Source organism: Callorhinus ursinus, unplaced genomic scaffold, assembly GCF_003265705.2.
Source record: "Callorhinus ursinus isolate GAN/ISIS: 27379988/994484 unplaced genomic scaffold, GSC_fseal_2.0 scaffold9, whole genome shotgun sequence".
Lineage (NCBI taxonomy): Eukaryota > Metazoa > Chordata > Mammalia > Carnivora > Otariidae > Callorhinus > Callorhinus ursinus.
In genome coordinates, this window is record NW_027397071.1 from 64,557,633 (window position 1) to 64,579,388 (window position 21,756).

A 21,756-nucleotide genomic window follows, 5' to 3' on the forward strand; every position below is an offset into this window, starting at 1 on the left:
CCTCCGTGCCTTTGCCCACACGGCTTCCCCTCCAGGACGGCCCTCCCTTCTCCTCTCCCTGCATCCAAATCTCCCATCCTTCAAGGCCCTGCTGGAGACAAGTACTCGTCAAGCCTGACTACTACCTACTATGTGCTGCAGGGCTGGGGAGACCGTGATGAAGAAGGCAGGTGGGTTCGCTGCCCTCAAAAGAGTCATTACAAAGCAATGGCACAGGAGTGCCTGGGAGACTCAGTCAGTTAAGCGTCCGACTCTTGATCTCAGCTCAGGTCATGACCTCAGGGTCGTGAGATCGAGCCCTGTATGGGGCTCTGTGCTCAGTGTGGAGTCTGCTCAAGATAGTGTTTCCTTCTCCCTCTGCCCCTCCCCCAACTTGCACTCGGTCGCGTGCGCGCTCTCTCTCTCTAATAAATAAATAAAATCATTTTTTAAAAAAGCAATTGCACAATTACGAATGGTGAGAAGCTTCCCTGTTCCACCTCTGCTCACACCCCCTCTGCCAAGGGCCCCACTACCATTGCCTGGTGGCTCTCAATAATAATGTCAGTCTCTCCACTTCCACCACCATCTCCATTTATGAGATTCTCGCAGATCTTTAAGGTTTTCAGCCAATGCCCACCTCCTCTGGGGAATCTTCCAGAATCCCCTATCAGATGCAATTACTCCCTCTGAACTTACCCCGTTCCCCCCCCCCGCCCCGCCCATGCTGGTTTAGGTGGACCCTCTCCATGAGCAGCCCTGTTCTGAATCTCATCACTGCACTTACACAGTGGATGTAATCCCTGATCCTCACAGCCGTGGGGCCTCTGACCACAGTCTCTTTCCACTTAGTCCCGTGTGCCATACAGAGACCATGATGTTCTGTGCGTTCCATGTCTTAGCAAGTTTTGGAAGCACACCAGTGAAGCCATGATGCTTATAGGGCCCGTCTGATGTTGCAATGTGCTGCTGGTCAAGCCTTAAATGTCTCAATGTTAACTGCACAGATCTAGAAGTCTGTGCTGAGCAGGGTCATTCTTATGATTAAAATCAGATCATTTTCAATTTTTTAAATTTTTCTCAGAACTATGATCTTAGTTTTTTGATATCTTTTTAATAATGTGTATGTGGGTTGCTTAACAGACAAAACATTGTGTGGTGAACAGACCCAGCTTCAGGCAGCAAAAATCATCCTGCCATTTCCTGCCCCCAAAAGGGTTCCGGAATTGGAACAATGAAAATGTTTTTATTAATGACTCTTGTTCAAAGATAAATTGGTAGGACAAGGTAAACTCAGTGAGGAAAAGGCCACATCAGGGTAAGGCAGTGTTCGTTCTAGAGTAAAAGGAGGAGAAAGCTAAATCAAATTCTGTAATTATGACAAGCCAAGGAGGGGACGGTATCTCACAAAGATAATGAAAATTGAGTCCAAGATGCAATCCTCGTGCCTCAAAATTCTTGAAGAAACTGTTGGATTGTCCTGGGGCATTACTGCCTCAGGGGAGGCTACCTGCCCCCCGCCCCGCCCTGGTCCTGTCTGAAACAGAACTGAGGGGCATGTGAGCTGGTGGGACAGAGAGAAGTCTTTGTTGCTGAGAGAAGGGGTGGTGTAGTGTTGCAGCCAGCCCACCCTCCTCTCCTACGACAATCCCACGAGATGACCACCCTGGCAGCGGCGGGGAGGTGTGCCCGGGCAGCCCTCTGCCACGCCCAGGATCATCTGCTCTACTCAGCTCATTGCTTTAGCAGCCACTGTCCCAGGTGGCAGGGCACTGGGTTCTCACATCAGAAGGGCAGGTCTCACGGTCCGAGGACGCACCTCCCTCAGTAGCCTTGTGTTGGGAACCCTCCACACCCATATCTACAGGCAGAGAGCGCTCAAGAATCATCCAACAGACCTGTGACCAAAGTTCCAGATGTCACGGAGGAGCGGGACACAGCTGGAAGCCCCGGCTTCCTCTAAGATGGAAGGACTCCCTCCTGCTGCTGTCAGCTGGGTACCCGCCCAGGGCACAGTTGCCACTGTCACCACCGGCAGGACTTCTCATGGGCAAATCAAAATACAAAAGCCAATAATTGGAAGAGAAATAGGACCACTCACAGAGCATTCAGAAAGAGGTCCTTCTGGAGAATGGGAAGATCTAGAAGGTCACAATCATTATTATTAATTGTTCTCATGATTATTGACTTGAGGAGAAGGAACAGAGAGATTCACTGCATCCTCACAAAAGAAAGCAAATGGTCTGGTGACCAGCCAATGTCTTGAGCCATGAAGAATGGGCTGCCGGGGAACTTGGTCCCTTCCATCTCGCCGGGAACCTCCTTCCTCCGGTGGATTAACCAGGAAACGCTGAACATGGTGCAGGGGGACACCCACAATAAAAGCAGTGCAATGGCAAGACCTAGAAGGATCGTGTGATAACTTTCCATAGAAATGCAGGAAAATTCAGTATATGATAATATACCCAGTTCTTCTGAATAAAAACAAACACCTGCAAGGGTATATATAGTTCAGTGGGTGATCAGAATACCAGTGCAGATAACGCATCAATCCCTCTTTCCCAAAATTAAAACAGGATCTCAAAAACAGTAGAGGCTAGATGAAGTCAAGTCTCGATAGCTATTAAACCTGAAGGTGAGTGTAGATGGGGGTTGGTTGTACTGTTCTCTCTACTTCTGCATACGTTTGAAAACGCTCATAAGAAAAAGCTCTTAGCAAGCGTTCCCCCAGATTCAGAGGTTTCTTACAGCTACTGCTTCTACTTTTTAAACACTGTTGAAGTCTTTGTGGTTTAGGACCACTGATTACATCAGGCTTAGAACTACCCTCTTTGTAGTATATGCAAAATAAAGGCTCTTGTGTGGCTGCAGAAAAAAGAGGGAAGGGAGGGAGGGAGGGAGAAGGGAAGGGGAGAAGGGGGAAGGGGAGGGCACGCGCAGAAGGTGCATGAGCCAGGTTCCCATCCCAGCTCCTCCACGCTCTAGCTGTGTGACTCTGGGTAAGTGTGTGATACTCTCTGTGCATAGATTTCTTCTTTTGGACAATTAGGATATTGTCGCCCCACAGGCTTCTTGTAAAGCTATAATTAAGTAATAGACGTTGAGTACTTGGCACATAGTAGGCACTCATGAAATCCTGACTATGACTACTTTATAAAGATAAGTACTTCACAAAAGAGACACATTCAGGAAATTCTGTGCTTTACAAAAGAATTCACCACAGGGTCCCTTTAAGCCCCCAGCCCTGCTAGTGCATTTTAAAAGGGGTTGAGTTTGCAGAAACCCATTTACACATGACTTTTCAAGGCACTAATGAAGGCAGCAGATCTACGGAGAGAGCTCCCTGGGCAGACTCTCTCAGATCCTGTCCAGCAGGATTCCCTGAAAGACTGGAGACGAAAAAGCGTCTTCTCTGAAAACCCACAAAGACCCACTGGCTGCCCTCTGGGAAGCCTTTTTTCCATGCATATTTGGAAGGGCTGTGGTATCTCCAGCTATGGGTCTAAGCTTACGAAGACAATAGCAATAGGCTAACAACATTCGCTAACATTTATTGAGGGCTTCCTACGTGAGAGACACTGTGTTAATTCCCGTGCATTATCCTGCACAGGGTAATAAAAGCTAATGCCTGTATAACCACAACAAGGGCTTCCAGGTGAAAGGAAAAGCGCTTCCTATAATTCCCACAAAGATCTTACAGGGTATTATGATCTCTATTGGTTGGTTGTTTTTTTCAGATAGAGAAACTGAGGCACAGAGTAGGTAAGTCATTATGCCCGAGGTTACCCAGCTGTAAATGATGGATTATGAGAACCAGCCTCGCTCCGAAGCCCACCCCATCACAGAGCCCCTGCTGCATGCCCCACGCCCCCTCCCCACCGGCACTCCATCCAGCAGAGACAGGACTGCGGGGCAGAGGGTCCCCTCGGGAGGCACTGCCCCTCCTTCTGCCCCCTCCCTATCTCACTTAGCCCTCCACAAGCTGTTGTCAATTGCAGTGAAGTATTTACAGCAACCAGCGACCGCTGCCACCTCTGGCCACGTGGGCTATAATTTGATGCTCAAGCTGTTAACCAGCCGCTTTTGAGCACTGAGCTCTTCATACATGAGTGTCTCTCCCAAGAGCCAGGCTGGCTGCCTCTCGGCTGCTCCTGACGCTTGCACACCTCTCCTGCTGGCCCCACCATGCACACATGTGCACACACGCCAAATACGCCATCACACACAGACAACTCCTCACGTGCAATTTTCGCCACGAAATGATCCGAGTTCACTGTTCAGAACGCACCCCCCCCAACACACATGATGTGCAGTGGACTCCCAGCCCACCCCATGCACACACCTCCTGCCATCCACACCCAAGACACTACAAAGATAACAGCTGAGGATATTCCGTGTAAAGCAGAAGGCACACGGGACCAGTCGCTCGTCGTGCCTGTCCCATATATATTCCCACAAAATATGTTCTCCCCGCATAATTATTTATGGGGAAACTATCCACACACTCAGCTCTGCATGACTGTAACCGGAAAAATACTGAATATGTATCTTCACTTACTTGTGCTAAACGCAACTGTCACCAGGATGTACGTGTATCTGATCATTGTTTTACCTAAGTGGTGGATATATAGGGAAATTCATTGTTCTCTCTACGTCTGCGCATGTTTGAAAATTCATCCTGGGGCATGTACCTGAATCCTTGACCCTATGCCCGTGTATGCCAGGGAGCAGGATAGGAGTTGAGTCACACTAGCACATCTGCCTCTATGTGTCTGTTTGTACAAAGCAGACCCGGCACTTTGGCTCTGTTGCTGGCCCTCTCCCCAGGGAGCCTTTGCAGCATGGGGCTGCCCTCCGCTTAACTAGCCAAGAGCAAACACATCATGGAAACCAGATCCCCACACCACCCTCCGTGAATGTAGCCATGGAGAGGGGGCGGTTGTGAACGCGGCAAGGGAGCAGGAGAAAAGGCAGGAAAATGAGAGGGAATGAGGGCTCTGAGGGCAGAGGAAGAAATGGGGCCCATCAGCCCAAGGGAGAATACATTCAGGAACGTGGCCTCATCCGTAATCAGCAAGGAGATGGCCCAGAGCACTGGAAGCTGACCGATCAGGGGTCTGAGGAGGACACAGGTCTCCAGCCCCTCTGAGGCCCTCTGGGTCCTCGTGTCTATGGGGACAGGGATCAGCCTTAGCCCTCTCCAGGGAGGTTCTGAGGTAGGGGCGCCTAGGAGAGCCCATGGGTGTAGACACCACAGCGAGCCTGAGCTGATTTCAGACTGGGCACAGAGATAGGCCAAAAGGCTCAACAGGGAAAGAAAGACAGGGAAGAAGGAGGGAGGGTAGAAAGGATGTCTGAGTCCTCGGGATGAGAAAACTGAGCCCACAGGAGACCTAAGCTGTGCTAACAGCTTCAGGGACAGGAACTCTTACAGCAGGAGCCAGGTAAGGACTCAGGGCCAGGGTCACTCCCACAGCTTTCACAAGCCACTGAGGAAAAGCAGGTCCTGTCCAATGTGCCTCTAAGCTGCTGCCAGTCCTCAAGGACACCTTCCCCGGAGGCCCCTGGGCTGTGCAGGGCAGGGGCACAGGTGAGCGTACCTCCCTCAGCCGACCCCGCAGCAGGACCCGGCTGCAGACCCAGTGAGAAGCAGGAAGCCGGTGGGAGAGAAGGAAAAGCAAACCTGAGTGGGGGCAAGTGAGCAGATGGCCCCCTGGTGCCAGAAGATCGGAGTTCAAGTCCTCCTGCTATGTACAGGGCAGACCTGCAACAGCCATGAGACTTCCCTGAGTCTCCTCTGGAAAACAGAGGCTGCAAATGCCCATCTCAAGGCCCTCTGAGAACGAAATAAGACTGTGGGGATGGAAAGGCTTTCTAGGGAGGTCTCTGAGCCTCCTCATTTTTCAAGATTGCCAGAAGGGGAGAAGTCATAGGACCCAGGATGGAGATGACAGCGAGCGGTTATCTGCCAACATGGAGATTTTATTATTAATACTTACATATGCTTCTGTGTCCTGCTTCATCCCACAGAGGATGTGAGGTGGCTGAGAGGGGAAAATCCCTGACAGACCAACTGCAGGACAGACAGGTGGAGAGAGGAATGAAGACAGAAGCAAGAAGAGGGCAAGAGAACCCTAGGGAAAGAAAAGTCCTCCATTCAGCTGCTCAACTCATTTACTTACTAAGCATCTGCTGCGTTTAATTTCAGGTGACCTTACCCAGGGATAGAAGTATGACAAATGGGAGTTTATCCCTTTCCCTATTCCTTTCCTCCTGCACACACAGCTAGAGACTATTTCCCAGTGTCCCTTAGAGTTGGGTGAAGCCATATGGTTGGGTTCTGGCCAAGGAAATTGGTCAGAAGTGATATCTGTCACCTGTAGACCGGGCCCTCTAAAAAAAAAACTCTCCCCCAGAATTTCCTGATCGCTCTCCTCCTCTGCATTTAGAAGATCCATGGAGGATGCCAAGGACCTAGGACCAGGGTCCACAACCCACAAGGGGTCAATGGTAGAATCTGGTACATGGAAGTTCCATAAATTTAGCTGGCAAAAAATTTATCTTTATTTTGACATAGCTCTGAACTGAAATTCAGCATTTTACTCAATTATGAAGGGAGGCCAAAAACCACAGCAGTTTTCCCTGTACCTGTAATTTTGCCACCCACAGAAATTGCAGGTATTTTTCTACACCGTGTTAAGTTGTTGCAGAAATATCAAAAGGTCATTTATACTAAGAACACTTTGAAATTGTACTGTTAACCCCAGTGCAATTTTTTTATTTAACTTGTTATGTTATTATCAGGTCAAAATGTATTCCATTGTTTTATCACACATACTATTATATCACAAAACTTAAAAATATTTTGATACTTGAACTATAATATAATTGGTTTCTTTTGTAGTCCTATGAACTGGATTTTATGCATTGACAAATCCTTAATCTTAGGGGTTCGGAGGCTTCACTAGTCTGCCCAAGGGGATCCATGGCACAAAAGAGATGGGAACTCCTCCCCTAGAAAATGATGGCACCCCAAGAGAGAAGGCCTTGGGTCTCTGAATGATTGTATGGAACAAAGTATCCCCCACCCACTCCCACCACCAGCATTTGGATTATGAGAGGGATTAAAAAATCTTTATTTGTTAAACTCCTAAGACTACTAAGACTTTGAGAACACTTATAATAAAGAGGGGAATCCTTGTGACCACAGTAGGAACACAGGATAGACCTCTCAGCCTAAGTTCACTGTTCACAAAGGATGGAATTCCCAGGATGCCCTTCCCTCACACCCAACCTTCTACTGTAGCAATTCTCCCAAACCTTTAAGGCCCAGCTCAAATGCCACTTCCTCCAGGAAGTCTCCTGGGCCTCCTCTCCCCTCACAGAATTTATTGGACCTGACCGGAAGCACCAAGCACCAGCCACATCAGACTGTGAGCTTCTCCAAGGGTAGGCAGTTGCATAAATTCCCTCTCTGTTCCCCACCTACACCCCACTCCTACAGTGAGCCCAGTCCAGGGGTGCCCAGCCCCAACAGGGCCAGTAAATACTTGCTGCATGGGAGGCAGGTGGGTGGTCAGAGAACGGTGTGTCTAATTCACCTCTATTCCCTCAGCTTGGTCCAGGTGCACACAGAGTCAGCATGTTCAAGGAAAATATGTGACGGGGGGCGGTGAGTGCTTTCCCACATTGAGGCTGTGAGTGCCCTTCTCAGAGATTATTTCTGCCCAATCTGCATTTTACACCAAAATATCTCATCCTCTAGGTCTCTGCCGTTTGGGTAGCCAGATGAGACTAGAAGTCAAGAAGGAGTTAAAAACAAGATGTGTCCTCTGGACCCCACTGGAAGATACCTCCGGTGGGTCCCAGCTGAGTCCCCTCTTTGTCCACAACCTTGAAAGCCACGCCCTCCACCCATCCCCCTTCCTCTCCCAGCCTGCCCCACCCCCAGTAAGCATTTGGAGCCTCTGCCCTTGGGAGCTCTGGGAGCACTCATCTTCTCTGTGCAGCTCTGGAAGCCCAGCCCTGCTTCCTGGACAGACACTGCTCTGTAAGAGACTGGGGATGGCGGGAGAGGGTGCTGAACAGCCCAAGATCCTTTTGTAATGGGGATGAACTGACCTTGAGTAAAGGCCCGTCCTCCCTTCAGGATATCTTACTACACTGGGGTTCAAGGCCCCCAGATCCTGCCCTGGGTACTACTGTGCACACTCCCTCTCCTTGCCACCCTGGGCACCAGAGACCATTACTGCTCTATTAAGGATCAGACTTCTGAATAATATTAACTCTGCTTGTCTCTGGGAATGTGACCCACTCTAGAAACACTTCCATGGTTGATTCATTTACTCATGTGCCAGGCCTTGTGCTGTGTGCTGGGAACAGTGGGATGCACTAGATTCATCTCCTGCCCTCAAGGAGCTCCCAGTCTGGTGAGGGAGGTGGAACAGTAAGCAGAAAGTAATATGCCATGATAAATTCTTTAAAAGCTCCAGGGGTGGCAGGAGCCCAGAGGACAGGCTCTAAGCCCAGGCTTGGGGAATAGGATGCAGAGGAGAGGGAAGGCTTCCTGAAGGAGGTGACACCTGAGCTGGGAGTGAACCAAATAGAAACGGGGTGAAGGGACAAGCAGAAGCACGAAACAGAGAATCACTGGCTCTTGGGCTTATCAAAGGGTAGACTCATAGACTCCTAGAATCATTCTTTTAATGAACAGCTATTTATTGTGCCAGAAGCCATGCTAGGTAAAGAGATTTCAGAATTGAAGGGATCTCATATCCCAAAGCCAGCCTGGCTTCCATACCCTACTCTTAAGAGGCAGACTGCCTCTTCCAACTCCAAGGGCCTGGGGAGAAGAAAAGAAGTCTAAAGATGCCCAGGGTGTCAGAATATAGGGTGAACCCCACCTGGTGGTGTTCAAAGAGCTCTCTGGGATGGACGATGGCTGTGAACTCTGGCTCCCTGAGCTGCCGTGACCAACAATCCCAATAGTCAGAGCTCTGTTACCTGGAATCTGAGTTGAACAGGATGGAGTTTGAGTTTATGGCTACTGTCCCAACAGGTTCCAGGCTAGCAGAGTTGAGGAGCGTTTCACCTCCAAATTACATTCTTCAGCTCTTCTAAATCAAAGCCCTAGCTATTCTTCCCTCAAAGCCCATATTACCCTTTTAATTAGATACGCATCTGTGTGTCTCTTCCTCTCCTCTTCTAGATGATCACCACCCTGAGGCCAGGAACAACATCTGTTTTATTTAGCACAGTATCCTCAGTGCAGGGCAGAGACCAGGCACAAAGCAGTCATAAAAGACTCCTGAAAGGAATTGAGACTGACAGGTGGATGTAGGTAGAAGGGTGGAAGGACATTCCAGCAGATGAGGGCAGCCTGGTGATGAGCTCATGTCATTTCCCCGATGGGGACACTGGGCCCAAGAGAGGGTGGAGTTGCCCCAAGACAGAGCTGCCAGTGTATATGGAAGGCGGCGGGGTGCAGCCAGGCTTGTTCCCGGCCTGGGAACACAGACACAGAAAGGCATGGCCCTGGTCCCCAGGATGCCCCAGTCTCCTCAGAATCAGTTCCCTCTACAAACCCTCCTTCCCCACCCTCAGCCCCCTTCTCGGTCTTGTAAGCTCCTTGTCTCAGGGCTGCCAAACACGCGCAGCTTTCTCTTCAAACGCAAGTCCCAGAACTGGCCTAAAGGGCCAGGGGGTAGGAGCGATGGAGCGGCGACCAGTGGGGGGGGGGGGAGCGGGGAGCCCTGCTTTGGCGCCAGATCTAGGGGACTTCCAACAAGGACTGGACAGTCTTGGCATCTAACCTCTGCCGGTAAGCCCTAAGAGCGAGAGCACAGAGCCAGCCGGGTTAGCCCAAGCGCATCCGCTAGCAGGAGGTGGCACGAGATGGACCCCCCCCCTCCGCCCCCGGCCCCCGGCAGTTTAGGATCACGCCTGGAGCGCAGAGTCAGGCCGGCTCAAAGCTGAGCCGCCCCGGTGAGCGTGGGGTCATCCCTTTTAGCCAGAGGCCGGCCGACTCTGGAGCTAGAGCGTCCTGGTTTGCAGAACCAGCCTCTAAGGGAGGGTCAGACCCGGGCGGGGCGGGGTCAGCGCGGTTAGCGCCCCAGACGCTCCAGGTACTTTGGGGCCAGCGGCGCCCCCAGGTGGCAGGGCCCCGCCGGCGCTCGGGATCCGGGTCGGGCAGGGTTTCTGGAACCTCGCTCCTCTCGCCCTCGGTCAGGGAGCCTCGGTCAGGGAGCCTCGCGGACTTGGTCTCCGGCTTCGCCTTTCAGGAGTTTCTTCTGCTTCTGAATATTCTTTGCAATATTCTTTGGAGCTCTTTCTGCTCACAGAATGCAAGTGGGTGCGCGAACGCTTCTGAGAGCAAGAATCCTAGGTACAAGCGCAGAGGTGACACGTCCGGCCCCAGCTCCAGGGGAAGCGACAACAGAGCCTGGCCCCTCCCTTCCGGCCCTGCCCATTCTTCTAAGTCTGTCTGCCGACACCCACTCTTCGGATGTGTCTCTGGGAACAGCCATCCGGCCCCTCAGACACCTGCCAGGCTTTTGGGTGCTTCTACTACAACGCCACAAAATCTGCAGTTCTCCAGTTTGGGCCTTGGGCAGGGACACTGGGGAGGGGGTTCTCCACAGTCCCTTCCCCACTCTGGCTTTAGGACTGTTCTCCCTACACCACCACCTGCACACGTTCCAGGTCTCCAGCTCCTGTGCAGTGCCCTGCCTCTCTTGCCTCCCCCTAAACACTTGAAAATTCCCCCAGAGGTTTCCAGAAAAAGGGGGGACAGAGGGAACAGGGACAAGAACCTTCTACTCCGTGCCACCCCATCCCTGTGCCAGACACACATCAGACAGGGCTGAGAGCTCAGTGGGCTGCCAGGTGGGAAGCCACCTTCACATTCACCCACACTCCCGATCTTCCACAAAGGAGACAGCTTCGTGCAGAACAGCGGAACTGAGGCATCCACGGACCCTTGGCCACCTGTCTCTGGCCCTGCCAGAGGAGGAGAAATCCCAGGGTCTTGGGTGGAAGCCCCTGGGGTCAAGAAAGGAGGGAGCCAAGTCCTTCCCCTGCCCCTTGTAGCTGAAGCCCCAAGGAGACAGCCACCTGGTCTGTGTCTCTGGAGTCCCAGCAGAACCTGTGGTGGGCTAGTACTGTCCCATCCTGTACCCTTGCTGCAGAGAGAGCCAAGGAGGAGTGAGAACTCCAGCAAACTAGAGGGAGCAGCTGGGCGGAGCTACTGACCCTGGACTCAGAAGCTGGGTCCAGACTAGCATATTCTAGCTCCATTTCTCAGACAGAGAAACTGAGGTTCGGTGAGGGTGAGAACTACTGGCCCAATATCACAAGAGAGTCAGCACCCTGGCTGGAATCACGACTCCTCTCTCCTCCTCCCCTTCTCAGCTGCCAGTATTAGGTAATTAATCATCACAGGGCAGGTACTAAAATGAAGACTAAGAAGGAGGAGGAAAGAGGCACCAGATCTCTGGTACCTTCCAGGCTAAGTATAACTCAGAATCCTTATTGCTGCATGCCTCTCGCGCACACACTCTCTAACACCCTCCCCCCACCCATCCCTGCCACACACACACACACACACACACACACACACACACACACACACACAGGCCAACACTCCCCCAGATCTCTACCTCTCAAAGCCCAGAAGCTCAGCCAACACCTCCTGACCAGGAAGGAATGGCTCCAGCCAGGGCTGCCTCAGGCCCAGATGGCCCCCATTTTCTTGATTTTCTTCATTTATTCACCACTGCCTAAAAAGTTTAGAGTCCGATGGGGCACAGGAAGCAAGGCTTGGAACAGCCAGGTGGGCCGGCTGATTCACCAACAACAGACTCCCAGAAGTAGGGAATGAAGGATGCCACTGCCTGGGAAAACTGAAGGGAAAGAGGTGATTGACAGGAAAACTCTGACCCCCCCCCCCAACTCCTTCTTCAAAGCCAAGCTGGTGCCCAACCTTCTGCACAGCCTGAGGCTGGGGAAGGACTGGGCTGCCTTCCCAGGCCCAGGAACTGAGAGTGCGGCTGAGCGCACAATGCCACTGCTCACCCACACCCCCCACACTCCTCCTCACTGCTGCCAGCACCTCATTCACTTTAGGGCAACCGATTTCATGCCCTGATTTATCTGGATAATTGACCGTTCTCCCACACCTGGATCTCAGCTATGCTCACATCCTGCCTCTGGGAAGGAAGGAAGATTCAGAAGCAATCCATAGCCCAGACAACACTTGAGGTTTCCCTAGAGTATAAAGGGAGATTTTTAGTTTCCTCAAAATATCTAGCCTAATGCTTCAGTTATCAATGCTGGTGCAGAGAGGCAGCAGGCTCCAACTTTACACCAGCATCCTGCTGAGCAACCTTGGGCAAATCCCTCCCTTACCCCTCCTCCAGACCTGTTTGCCCATCAGCTCAATGTTAGACTTGAAAACCTTGCAAACTCCGGTGTTCCTGGCTCCACAGACTGCACCCACCCCCTGGCTGCAGAAGGATAGTTTCCTGGGAATGGAAGGGGAGGCTCCAAAGTTCCCCAGGACCACAGACCTAGGCCCTAGGTGGAGGCTGGAGGGAAGGAGGCCCACAGCACCTAGCATGAGAGCAGGTCGGAGGCCAGACAATGGAGCCTCTTGGCTACTCTAGAACAACCTGGAGCCATCCTGAACCGAAGGCAGGCTAAGAGGGCTACACACCAGCAGGAAAGGGAGGAAGCAGGAGCGCCAGGAGGAGACCAGCCTGCTCCACTGTTGGTCAAGTCACTGTGCCTCTCAGCACCCTCACTGGGTGCTCCGCATTCCCAGCCTTGTCAGCAGTGGGGAAGGAAGTCGGGAGAAGATGGATGGCCCCTGCCTTTGCTCAAAGAATAGGAAAAGAGGCTTAAAACTGAGGCCTCCTTCTCTACACTCCTGCAGAGACCCATTCCTAACCCTTTCACCCCAGTCCTCCACACCCACACCCCTCCAGCCTCTGTGTCAGCCACCCAAGAAGGGGGGACCACACGCTTGGACTCAAACTGATACAGTCACAAATGTATATGTTAGCACACAGAGTCACTCACAAATATTCCTCCCCAAGCACAGTCACCCATGCACACTGATGTGTTCAGGTCCTCTCTCACACACAAACATATACACAGTCACAGACCCCAAATATCAAAAAGCACATACCCACCCTGGGCTGTGATACCTGGTATCCTCATCATAAAATAGAACTACCATCCTTAACTCTTAAAACACCAAACTTTTTTTTTACCTCAAATATGGTGATAATCATTTGTTTTGCCTGTCTTTTCTTCTCAACTACTTAAGTTAGTTTGAGTGTAATGATGCTAGGCAGATATTCCTTGTTTGTATCTCTGGCACGATGCCCAGCACACAGTAGGTGCTCAATAAATATCTGTGGAAAGAAGGAGGAAGCCAGAGAGGAAAGCGATCGCCAGGACTGGAGGCAAATTAACTTGCCCCAGTTTGATCCTTACCAGGTAACTCCTCAGGCAGGAAAACTGTTCTTGGACACAGACTAAGCCCTGACGCTGGCCTCACAATCTTCAGGTGATCAACAGAGGAACGGAGGGACGGAGGTGCAGGGTATGCAGATCAGAAGCCAGAGCTGCTGCCCGGAGTGGATCAGAACCCGGAAGCGGCCTAGCAGTCCATCTGCCCTCGCATTGCTATATCGAAGACCCATGCGTTTGCAAAAGGACACGCAGAATGGTCCCCGATCCTCCCGCTTGCCTGGGGCTCCACAAAGCCTGACTGGCCAGAGCCGCCAGGACGTTGGGAACTGGGCGAAAAGCCAGCCCTCCAAGCCCTGGGATCCGACTCCTCGTACAGGGAGTCCAGGTCTTTGGGTCCACTCCGAGACTCCGAAACTGATCCGCGGTGCGATCGCGGCCTGGTCCCTTCTGCTCCAGCGCAGAAACTGACTCCTGCCTTCTAGCTCTGAGGCTAATTTAAGCAATAACCTCACCAGTGGCCCTCTCTGACTGGAGTGACTCTTGGGGAAGCCAGAACTGGCCCATAAAGATGGAAACATTTGCAGAGAACTCTGCACCTCGAGATGTGAACCCACAGGGCCCAGGAGAAGAGGCGACCCCGCGGGCAGGGAAGGACCAAAGTAGGCTGCAGGGGGTGGGGGATCGCCCCACACCCAGCAGGGACCCAACACATCTTGCATCCGAATGGGATGGGTCATCTAAGTCAAGGAGTCCTAGGAGCACCGACACCTGCCGGGGTAAAGGGGTGCAAAGCGAGGGCACTCTGTAAGTGGCAGGAATTAACGTGGACAATAAGCCCCACTCCTATACCTCAGCACCCCCCACCCCTCCACACACACACTATTTGGCAGTGTCTACACAGATCATATGAAATATGCTTTTCAAGGCAGTGTGATTTTTAGGAAGGGACAGAATCAAAGGGACGGATTTAAATATATTGTTTCCCCCAATAATTTGTCTTTTCCAGTCCTAAAATCCGTCCAACCGCAATTCCAACGATACTTCTGCCTGCGTAGAAAGAAATGACCCGCAAGTGAGACCAGTCTAAGGAGATTTTCCAGCATCGGGGAAACAGCTCAGACCTACAGGGCCCCCGCTTCCTAAGGCGAAACGCGCGAGACCCCTGTAGCGGCAACTATTCGCATCTCCGCAGCCGCTCCCGCGGGGTCCGCTGCGTACCCCTCATCAGCCGCGCATTTCCGAAGAGCTGGAGGGCGGGGGTGAAGACCAGGACCCTGTCGACCCCCTCCAGGAGTACGAAATTGCGGGGAGGAGGCTGTCCGTGGCCGGCAGGAGGCCACCCGGCGTAGACCCCCGCCGCAAGGAGCAACGCGAAGACGCAGACAGCGAGCGACTTCCGCTCTGAGTCCGTGTGGAGCGAAAAGAGAGCGCTTGGCGGAGACCGGGGACTCCGGGCTAGGAACCCAGCGCGGATGGGAAACAACCCCAAGGATGTCGGCGCCCAGGGCAACCCGGGGGCGCAGGCACCGGAGGAAACCGTCTGGCTTCGCAGCGGTCCGAAGCGTCTCGGCCTCCCGCGCGGCCGCAGCGTCTGGCCCGCACCGCTCAGTCGGCTAGGAAAGGAGGCGGTGCCCGCTCCGCCCCGCGCTGCGCCGCGCCCACCAGGTCGCGGAAAAATTAGTTGCGGAAACTTGAGCTAGGAACCTCTGTCCTCCCTACAGCTTTCTACGGTGGTACGGGTCTATCCGACCTTAAAGAACAGAATCATCAGGCTCCGAAACTCCAGTTAACATTTGTTTTGCTCTCAAATACCCTGATAGACGCAAAGCTTAGGAGGCTGAATTATCCTGTAGGACCTCTGCCCACCTCAAGGTCTCTTTCACAGTTTCTCCATAAATCTCAGAGCGCCAGCCCCGAGGACAAATGTGAGCTGGGTCTCATCATCCCGGTTGGTCCTCCTGGACACATCTCCAGTCCTTAGCCTAGACAACCTTTGGAACCACGTATCGTAATAATTTACGCACAAACCCAAACTCGCCTCTCTTTTCTTTGGCGGTACGCGCGGGGTATGAATTAAATTCCGAATCCCGTCCGTAAAAACCCTACGCGAGCTGCCTGCTCCAACCGCTCGAAATCCTACGAGGCACGCTCCACACTCAAAATCTTTTCTCCCTTTCTCTTGCAAGGTCCCTCGTTTAAACAGCGTCGGCGCCTTTATTCGCCTGACCCTATGCGAAGGAAAACCCGCCTGATCGGTCATTGTCTGGTCCGCGACCGCCCCCACCCCCGCCCCAATCAGTGTCACAAAAACGCCCCTTTCAACGGATTCCAAACCCTCTTCACCCGGGCTCACCGAGCCTTCAACTTCATTAAGTGCGCGCTACGGCGGCTCTGGAGGAGGCGAAGTTTAAATAAACCCGAGCGGAGAGGGAGGAGGGGTGGGCCTGGGGAGGGTTGCTAGTTGAAGGGGAGAGAGAGAAGTGTTTTTGAAAAGGGGAAAAAAGTCATCAGGGGAAAAGCGCTTTGTAACCACGAAGACGCGCCCGCTGTGGCGAGAACAAATTGGATATGGAGGGGAAGTGTCCGCCCCCACCTCAACTCCGGCTCCTGGGTGGTCCGGGGAGCCCCAGGAGAAAAGAAAGATGGGGAGGAATCGGCGGTGAAAAGAATTAACCACTTTAATTGGGCTGCAAGAGAGAAGTAGGGAGAGGTTCACCGATGTGCCTCGATCACCCAAACCAAATGCCCTTCAGTAAAATAAAATCCCTGCCCCTAGCCGTGGCTGAAAGACGTATGTCAAAGTTTGAGAATCAAGGCTGTTCTCAGCCATAGAAAGTAAATCTGCAAGATGGGGTAAATTCTGTCCGGAAAGACCCCTCCCCCTTCTTGTGGCCTCGGGCCTCCCGGCGCCGGATGAAAAGGAATGAAATTGAACGAAATTGAACGAAATGAAGTGAAATTGACCAGTGAAATTCGCCAATTTTCTTCCCCTTTAAACTGCCCGCTCTCAACAGCACTCTCTGAACCCCAGGCCGATTTCTCAGCATCTTTTTTTCTCACCTCGAGAGATGAAGGTGTGCCCTGGATATTTTCCTATTGTCACCGATTGTTGGGGCCTGTGGGGGTAGCGGCTCAGCTGTCTCCACCCAAACAGAAAGGGAACCCACAGAAGCTGCTCCAGATGGGATGGCTATTTCTCCCCACAGTGAGCTGGTCTCTTAAGGAAGCTACCTTACACTGAACACCCACCCTTTGCACCCACAGGGCAGGTAGGAACCACTAAGAGTCCTTCTGGTCTGGAGGTGTTGGGGGTCGGGACAGAGGGCTCTACCATACAAATCTGCAATCCTCTCATCCTTCTTGTTCTTCCCTACAGTCCAGGTCCCAGGTGGGTCCTTGCCACCTAATTTACAGGTTCTGGGCCCACACAACCGAAAGGAATCTCAAATTCTAAAGACCCTCCCTTCTCCCCTGCCTTCAGTAGCACAGATCTCTCAGCAATTCTTTTTCTGTATTTTTCAAGGCCAGTTGGGCATCTGTGGCTTCTTTGTGGCTCCCAGTCCTCAGCCATAATCTGAGCCAGATCTGGCCTTCTTGACCCATAGGGAAACTGGGATCTGAGTCACGGGTCTGGGGCCTCAAGCTTCTTAGAAGCCCCTGGAAGCGTGTATCTCACTCTTGCCCGATCCTATTTCTACCTCTTTCTGATATGGAAGACACACATATAGATACAAGCAACATGCTCAGATGAATTTACACGCACACATTTACTTCACAAACACACACTGAGGAGTCCAGAAGGATCTGCTGCTTCTCCTGGAAATAGCAACTGAGGCAGTATCTCATCTGCCTATCCACCATCAGATATGAATCCTGGCTGGCTTAATTTTCTCTCTTCTAAAGAGGAAAAACCAACTGATAAATCTTTTACTTGAAGCTCCAACCTAATATCTGGGAGTGATATATTCATGGTAAATGAGATCACGTAAGCCACAAAATGCTTTATTGAGGGCAAACACACACACAGTCATGTTCAACCTTCCTCAAATGAAAAGAAATGAAATCAAACTCAAAAACGGAAGTCAACCAAGCAGCCCGCCAGAGCCATTATCCTAGTATCAGCAGGCATTTCCCTTTCTACCACTAATTCTAACCTTACTTCTCGTCGACTGTTTGATAAAATCATGGGAAGGTGGCCCACTGCATTTGACTTCCCCACCCTCCTACAGTCTCTCAAGGAGATGGAAGAGAGAGCACCTCGCCTCTGGCGAAGGGGCTCCATTTACTACCTGCGCCTCCAACCTTGTCTCTCCTCTGTTGGGGAATCAGCTGAGAGACTTAGGAGTTGCAACCACTGTTCCTCAGCCCTGGTGCATTCTCCCTACTCGGATCCCGATTCTGACCCTCCTCCCTTAGGGCACTCAGTCCTCTTACCTCCTCCTCCTTTCCTGCTGCTAATGCCTGGGAATCTAGCTAAAGAGGCCTGTGGGGCTTCTCCCTGACGGCCCCTCTCAAGTTCTCCAAAGCTGGCTCCCTGACCCTGTCTTCCTCCTTCTCGCTGTCACTCTAGCCCAACACTCGCCCTCAGCATGTGTCTATTTTCCTGCAATGACTAAAATGCCTCGTTCTGTACCTCCACATTTCTCCTTCTCTTCCTATGTCCTCCGTTGAATGAACAGAGCTGAGTAACCATCTTTGTTCCACCCAAAGCGTCCCCTCCCGCCCAACATGCTCTTGAGTCGGGCCAGCTGGAGTCCCAGGCACAGGCAGCAAGCTGGGAGACTCAGTGGGCTTATGGAAGGCTCCAGCCATAACTCCGATGGTTTTGCACTCCGGCAGTAGGTTCTGGCTGTGAGCATGGCTCAAGGGTTGGGACGGTTTGCCTTAACAGAGTCGGACCGCACTGCCTCTCTCCTTTGGCTCATAGTGCACTTCTAATCCTCTCAGGCCAAAGGAGAGAAGGGTTTCACAGTCCCCCCCCCCACCATTCAATCTTTTCGTTCCGACCTGTCCACAGCAACAGGAGGCGGGGTCTAAAAAGGGCTCTACAGTGGCTAGAGAGAGGTCTCTCTCCTCTTAAGGACCCAGAAAAAGACAGTGACAGAGAATCACAAACATAGAGGCACACATTCATGAACACACAAAGAAATAAAAATGCAGATATCCTAAAATACAACTCACTCCCCACCCCAAAGGAGGACAAAAAGCAAGGATACACGATGACCCTCAGAAACACAAACAGGAACCACAAGCTCCATGAAAGTCTCCGCACACAGAGGCATATAGAATATGCATCAAGACACACATTCACTCAAAGTGTACTTAGTGGATACAGTGTCCATGAGCACCGGGCACCCAGATAAGCCCCTGCCACGCTAAAGTCTAAACCAGAAGATGAGAATCCCCAGGTGCATTTGAAACAAAACCTCTCTGTAGAACCCCAGGCAGACATTTAGGACCAGAGCGAAAATGAAAGTGCTACAGGGGTCACAGGCTTCCCAGAGTCCTGGCCCCATCAACAGCCAAAAGCCGAGGTCACAATATTCCCTGTATCCAGTAAGCCCAAGCCCTCCTTTACCTGTCTGGGCTGCCCAGGGCCCTTCTCCACTTCCTCTCTACCCGGGAGCTGGGTGTCTGTGAGAGCCCCGACTGGGAAAGGGGAGTGCAGGCAAGCAGACAGAGCTGGTGACTGCTGGAGTTCACATACATTTATTCAACTGACACCAATGGGAATGGGGGGGAAGACAAATTTTTCTTTTCTTCCACACAAACCATCAGACGATTTCACAGAGAAGTCTAAACCAATGCACACCCAGTGGACAGAGAACGCAGATAGCAGCCCGCTGTACAGATATTTACACATAATTACAGAACCCCCTGCCACAGGATGTGCCCTCGCCCACCCCATCCCCACCTCTCCAGTCCTTGACACAGACCCTCCTCTCCCACCCCAACCTCATTGCCTTTAGCTACAATAAATATCCCAGGGCCTGGGACAGAGCAGAGCGCTGAGAGGGCCGCTGGCCCTGGATGGCTGGACCCAGCCGGCCATGGGAAAGGGGAAAAGTTCCTTCAAAAGCACCCCAACACGAAAGAGGGAGGATGTTCCTCAGTGTGGTGGGATCCGGGGTTTCTACGGGGATTGTGGAGACCCCTCGCTCAACCTCTCTGTTCAACTTCGCTTGTGTAGACACTGCTTTAGGCTTCAGAGAAAACGAACTTCCTTGGAGAACAGCAAGAAAAAAAAGTTGAAAATTTCTTTTAAGCACAAAGCGGATAATAGGTATCTTTAAATTATAATATTGGGCAAGCAGTGCCTCAAAGTTGGGGAAGGAGTGAGGGAGAGGCAGAAAGGGAGACCTCTCTGCGCAGTTGGTGTTTCTGGCGGAATCTGCAGGGCCTGGGCAGACATTTCTCCGGGAAAGCATTCCTCCCGGGCCTCTGAGAGGCGCAGAGGCTGGGAAAAAGTGAAGGTTCCCCCCCCCGCCCCTTTTACTGCTCATATTGGAGTGGGATCATGGCTTGCGACTTCATCGCATAGACCTGGGCCTCTCCCTGAGCGATGGAGCCCGCTTCGTCCCAACTATCAGCAAAATTCTGAGCGTGGAGCCTGAAGTGCCAAGTCACGAGCGCCGGCCCAAGGTCTGGAGACTCTTCATAAATAGACTCCCTGAGTTCCGCTGGGACCGCAGGAGCTCCCGGGAGAGGCTGAGTGCGGGCCTTACCGGCCCTGAGCTCGACGTGGTCAGAAGTGGCAGCCACTGAGGCCGGCGACTTTGCTGGCAAACGGGGGCCCTGAGGACAGGAGCGCGTCCCCGGGGTGCGAGAGGCGGATGTGGCCGGCCACTGGAGCCAGGGCTGGGGCAGTCAGCATGGCCAAGACCTGGGCTTGACCCCCAGGACCCGCCGCCGCCGCGAAAGGCGATCCCGGGGAGCCCTCGCCTCCGCCCGGGGGTGCTGCCCCGCCGCCACCGTGGCCCATGATGTGGTCTATAGAGAAGGAAGGCCTCTGCCCGGCCCCGGCGCCCCCCGCGCCCGCACCACCGCCCGCGTCCGTCTTGAGGCCCTGGCGCAGGAGTGCGGTAGACAGACCAGCCGCGGTGCCGGCTGCGGGAGGGCTCAGCGACGCGGGGTAGAAGGCTTTGGCGCAGCCCAACTCGGCGCCCAGGAAGGCGGGCAGGCCTGCGGGGCCGGGGCCCGACCCTGTGGCCGGGGCAGGCGCAGGGGCCGGGGCCGAGGCTGTGCCCGCGAACACCGAGGCCGTCGGAGGTCCGGGTGGAGGAGCAGCGGCGCGGCCTGGGGGTACCGACAGCTGGCAAGGCGCGGCGGCGGCGGCGAAAGCGAAGGCGTGCGGGTGTGGATGCGGGTGCGGGGCCGGGCCCGGTGGGGGTGCGCCGTAGGCCGGGAGCGCCAAGCCGTAGCCGTAACCGTAGGCGCCATAAGCGGCGAAGCCCGGCAGGAAGGCGCCGGGGTCCCCCGCCGCCGCAGCCCCGCCACGCAACAGCAGCTCCGGATGAGGGTGCGTGTGTGGATGCGGCGGCGGTAGCGGCTGCCGCTTGAAGCGCTTGCGGCGCCGCAGGAAGCTGCCGTTGTCGAACATGTCGGCCGACTCCGGGTCCAGCGTCCAGTAGTTGCCCTTGCCCGGGTTGCCCGGCTCGCGGGGAATCTTGACGAAGCAGTCGTTGAGCGAGAGGTTGTGGCGGATGCTGTTCTGCCAAGCAGGGAACTTCTCCCGATAGTAGGGGAAGCGGCCGCTGATGAACTCGCAGATCTCGCTCAGCGTCAGGCGCTTTTTGGGGCTCTGCAGGATGGCCATGGTGATGAGCGCGATGTACGAGTAGGGCGGCTTCACCAGCGGGCTCCGCGTCGCCGCGCCCCCCGACGGCGGTCCCGGCCCGGGCCCCGCCGCACCCCGGGCCGCCGCCGCGCCTGGCCCGGGGCTTCCCGCTGCGGCCGCCGCCCCCCGGGGCGCTAGAGCGCGGGGCTCGCCGTCCGAGCAGCCGCCGGACTCCTCCTCGTCCTCGGCTGCATCCGCCTCGGTTTCCTCCGGAGGAGGCTCGGGGCCATGGGGGAGCACGTCCCGGGGGGCGCGGGGCCCGGAGCGGGCAGGGAGCTCCCCCCCACCGCTGCCGCCGCCGCCGCCCACCACGTCTATGTCTGCGTCGGCCTCGGACAGCGCGGCCGGGGAGCTCTCGGAGGACATGATCTCGCAGCAGCAGCTGCCCAGGGTCATGGTGCCGCCGCCGCCGCCGCCACCGCCGTTCTCCGGCTCCGCTCCGGCCGCGGCTCGGGCTCCGCCGC

At 53.7% G+C, this 21,756-nt stretch overlaps 1 protein-coding gene across 1 annotated transcript; it reads right to left on the reverse strand.

Annotated features, from left to right (window-relative positions):
- Positions 1-19,158: 19,158 nt before the first annotated feature.
- On the reverse strand, positions 19,159-21,749 carry FOXD2 (forkhead box D2). Its single transcript, XM_025871870.2, has one exon. It carries the CDS (start codon positions 21,686-21,688, stop codon positions 20,201-20,203), a length of 1,488 nt encoding a protein of 495 aa, XP_025727655.1. The 5' UTR covers positions 21,689-21,749; the 3' UTR covers positions 19,159-20,200.
- Positions 21,750-21,756: the final 7 nt, after the last annotated feature.

Bases quoted from the DNA above. Each gene is read 5' to 3' on its own strand.
- FOXD2 (XM_025871870.2), bottom strand. From the start codon at position 21,688: ATGACCCTGGGCAGCTGCTGCTGCGAGATCATGTCCTCCGAGAGCTCC.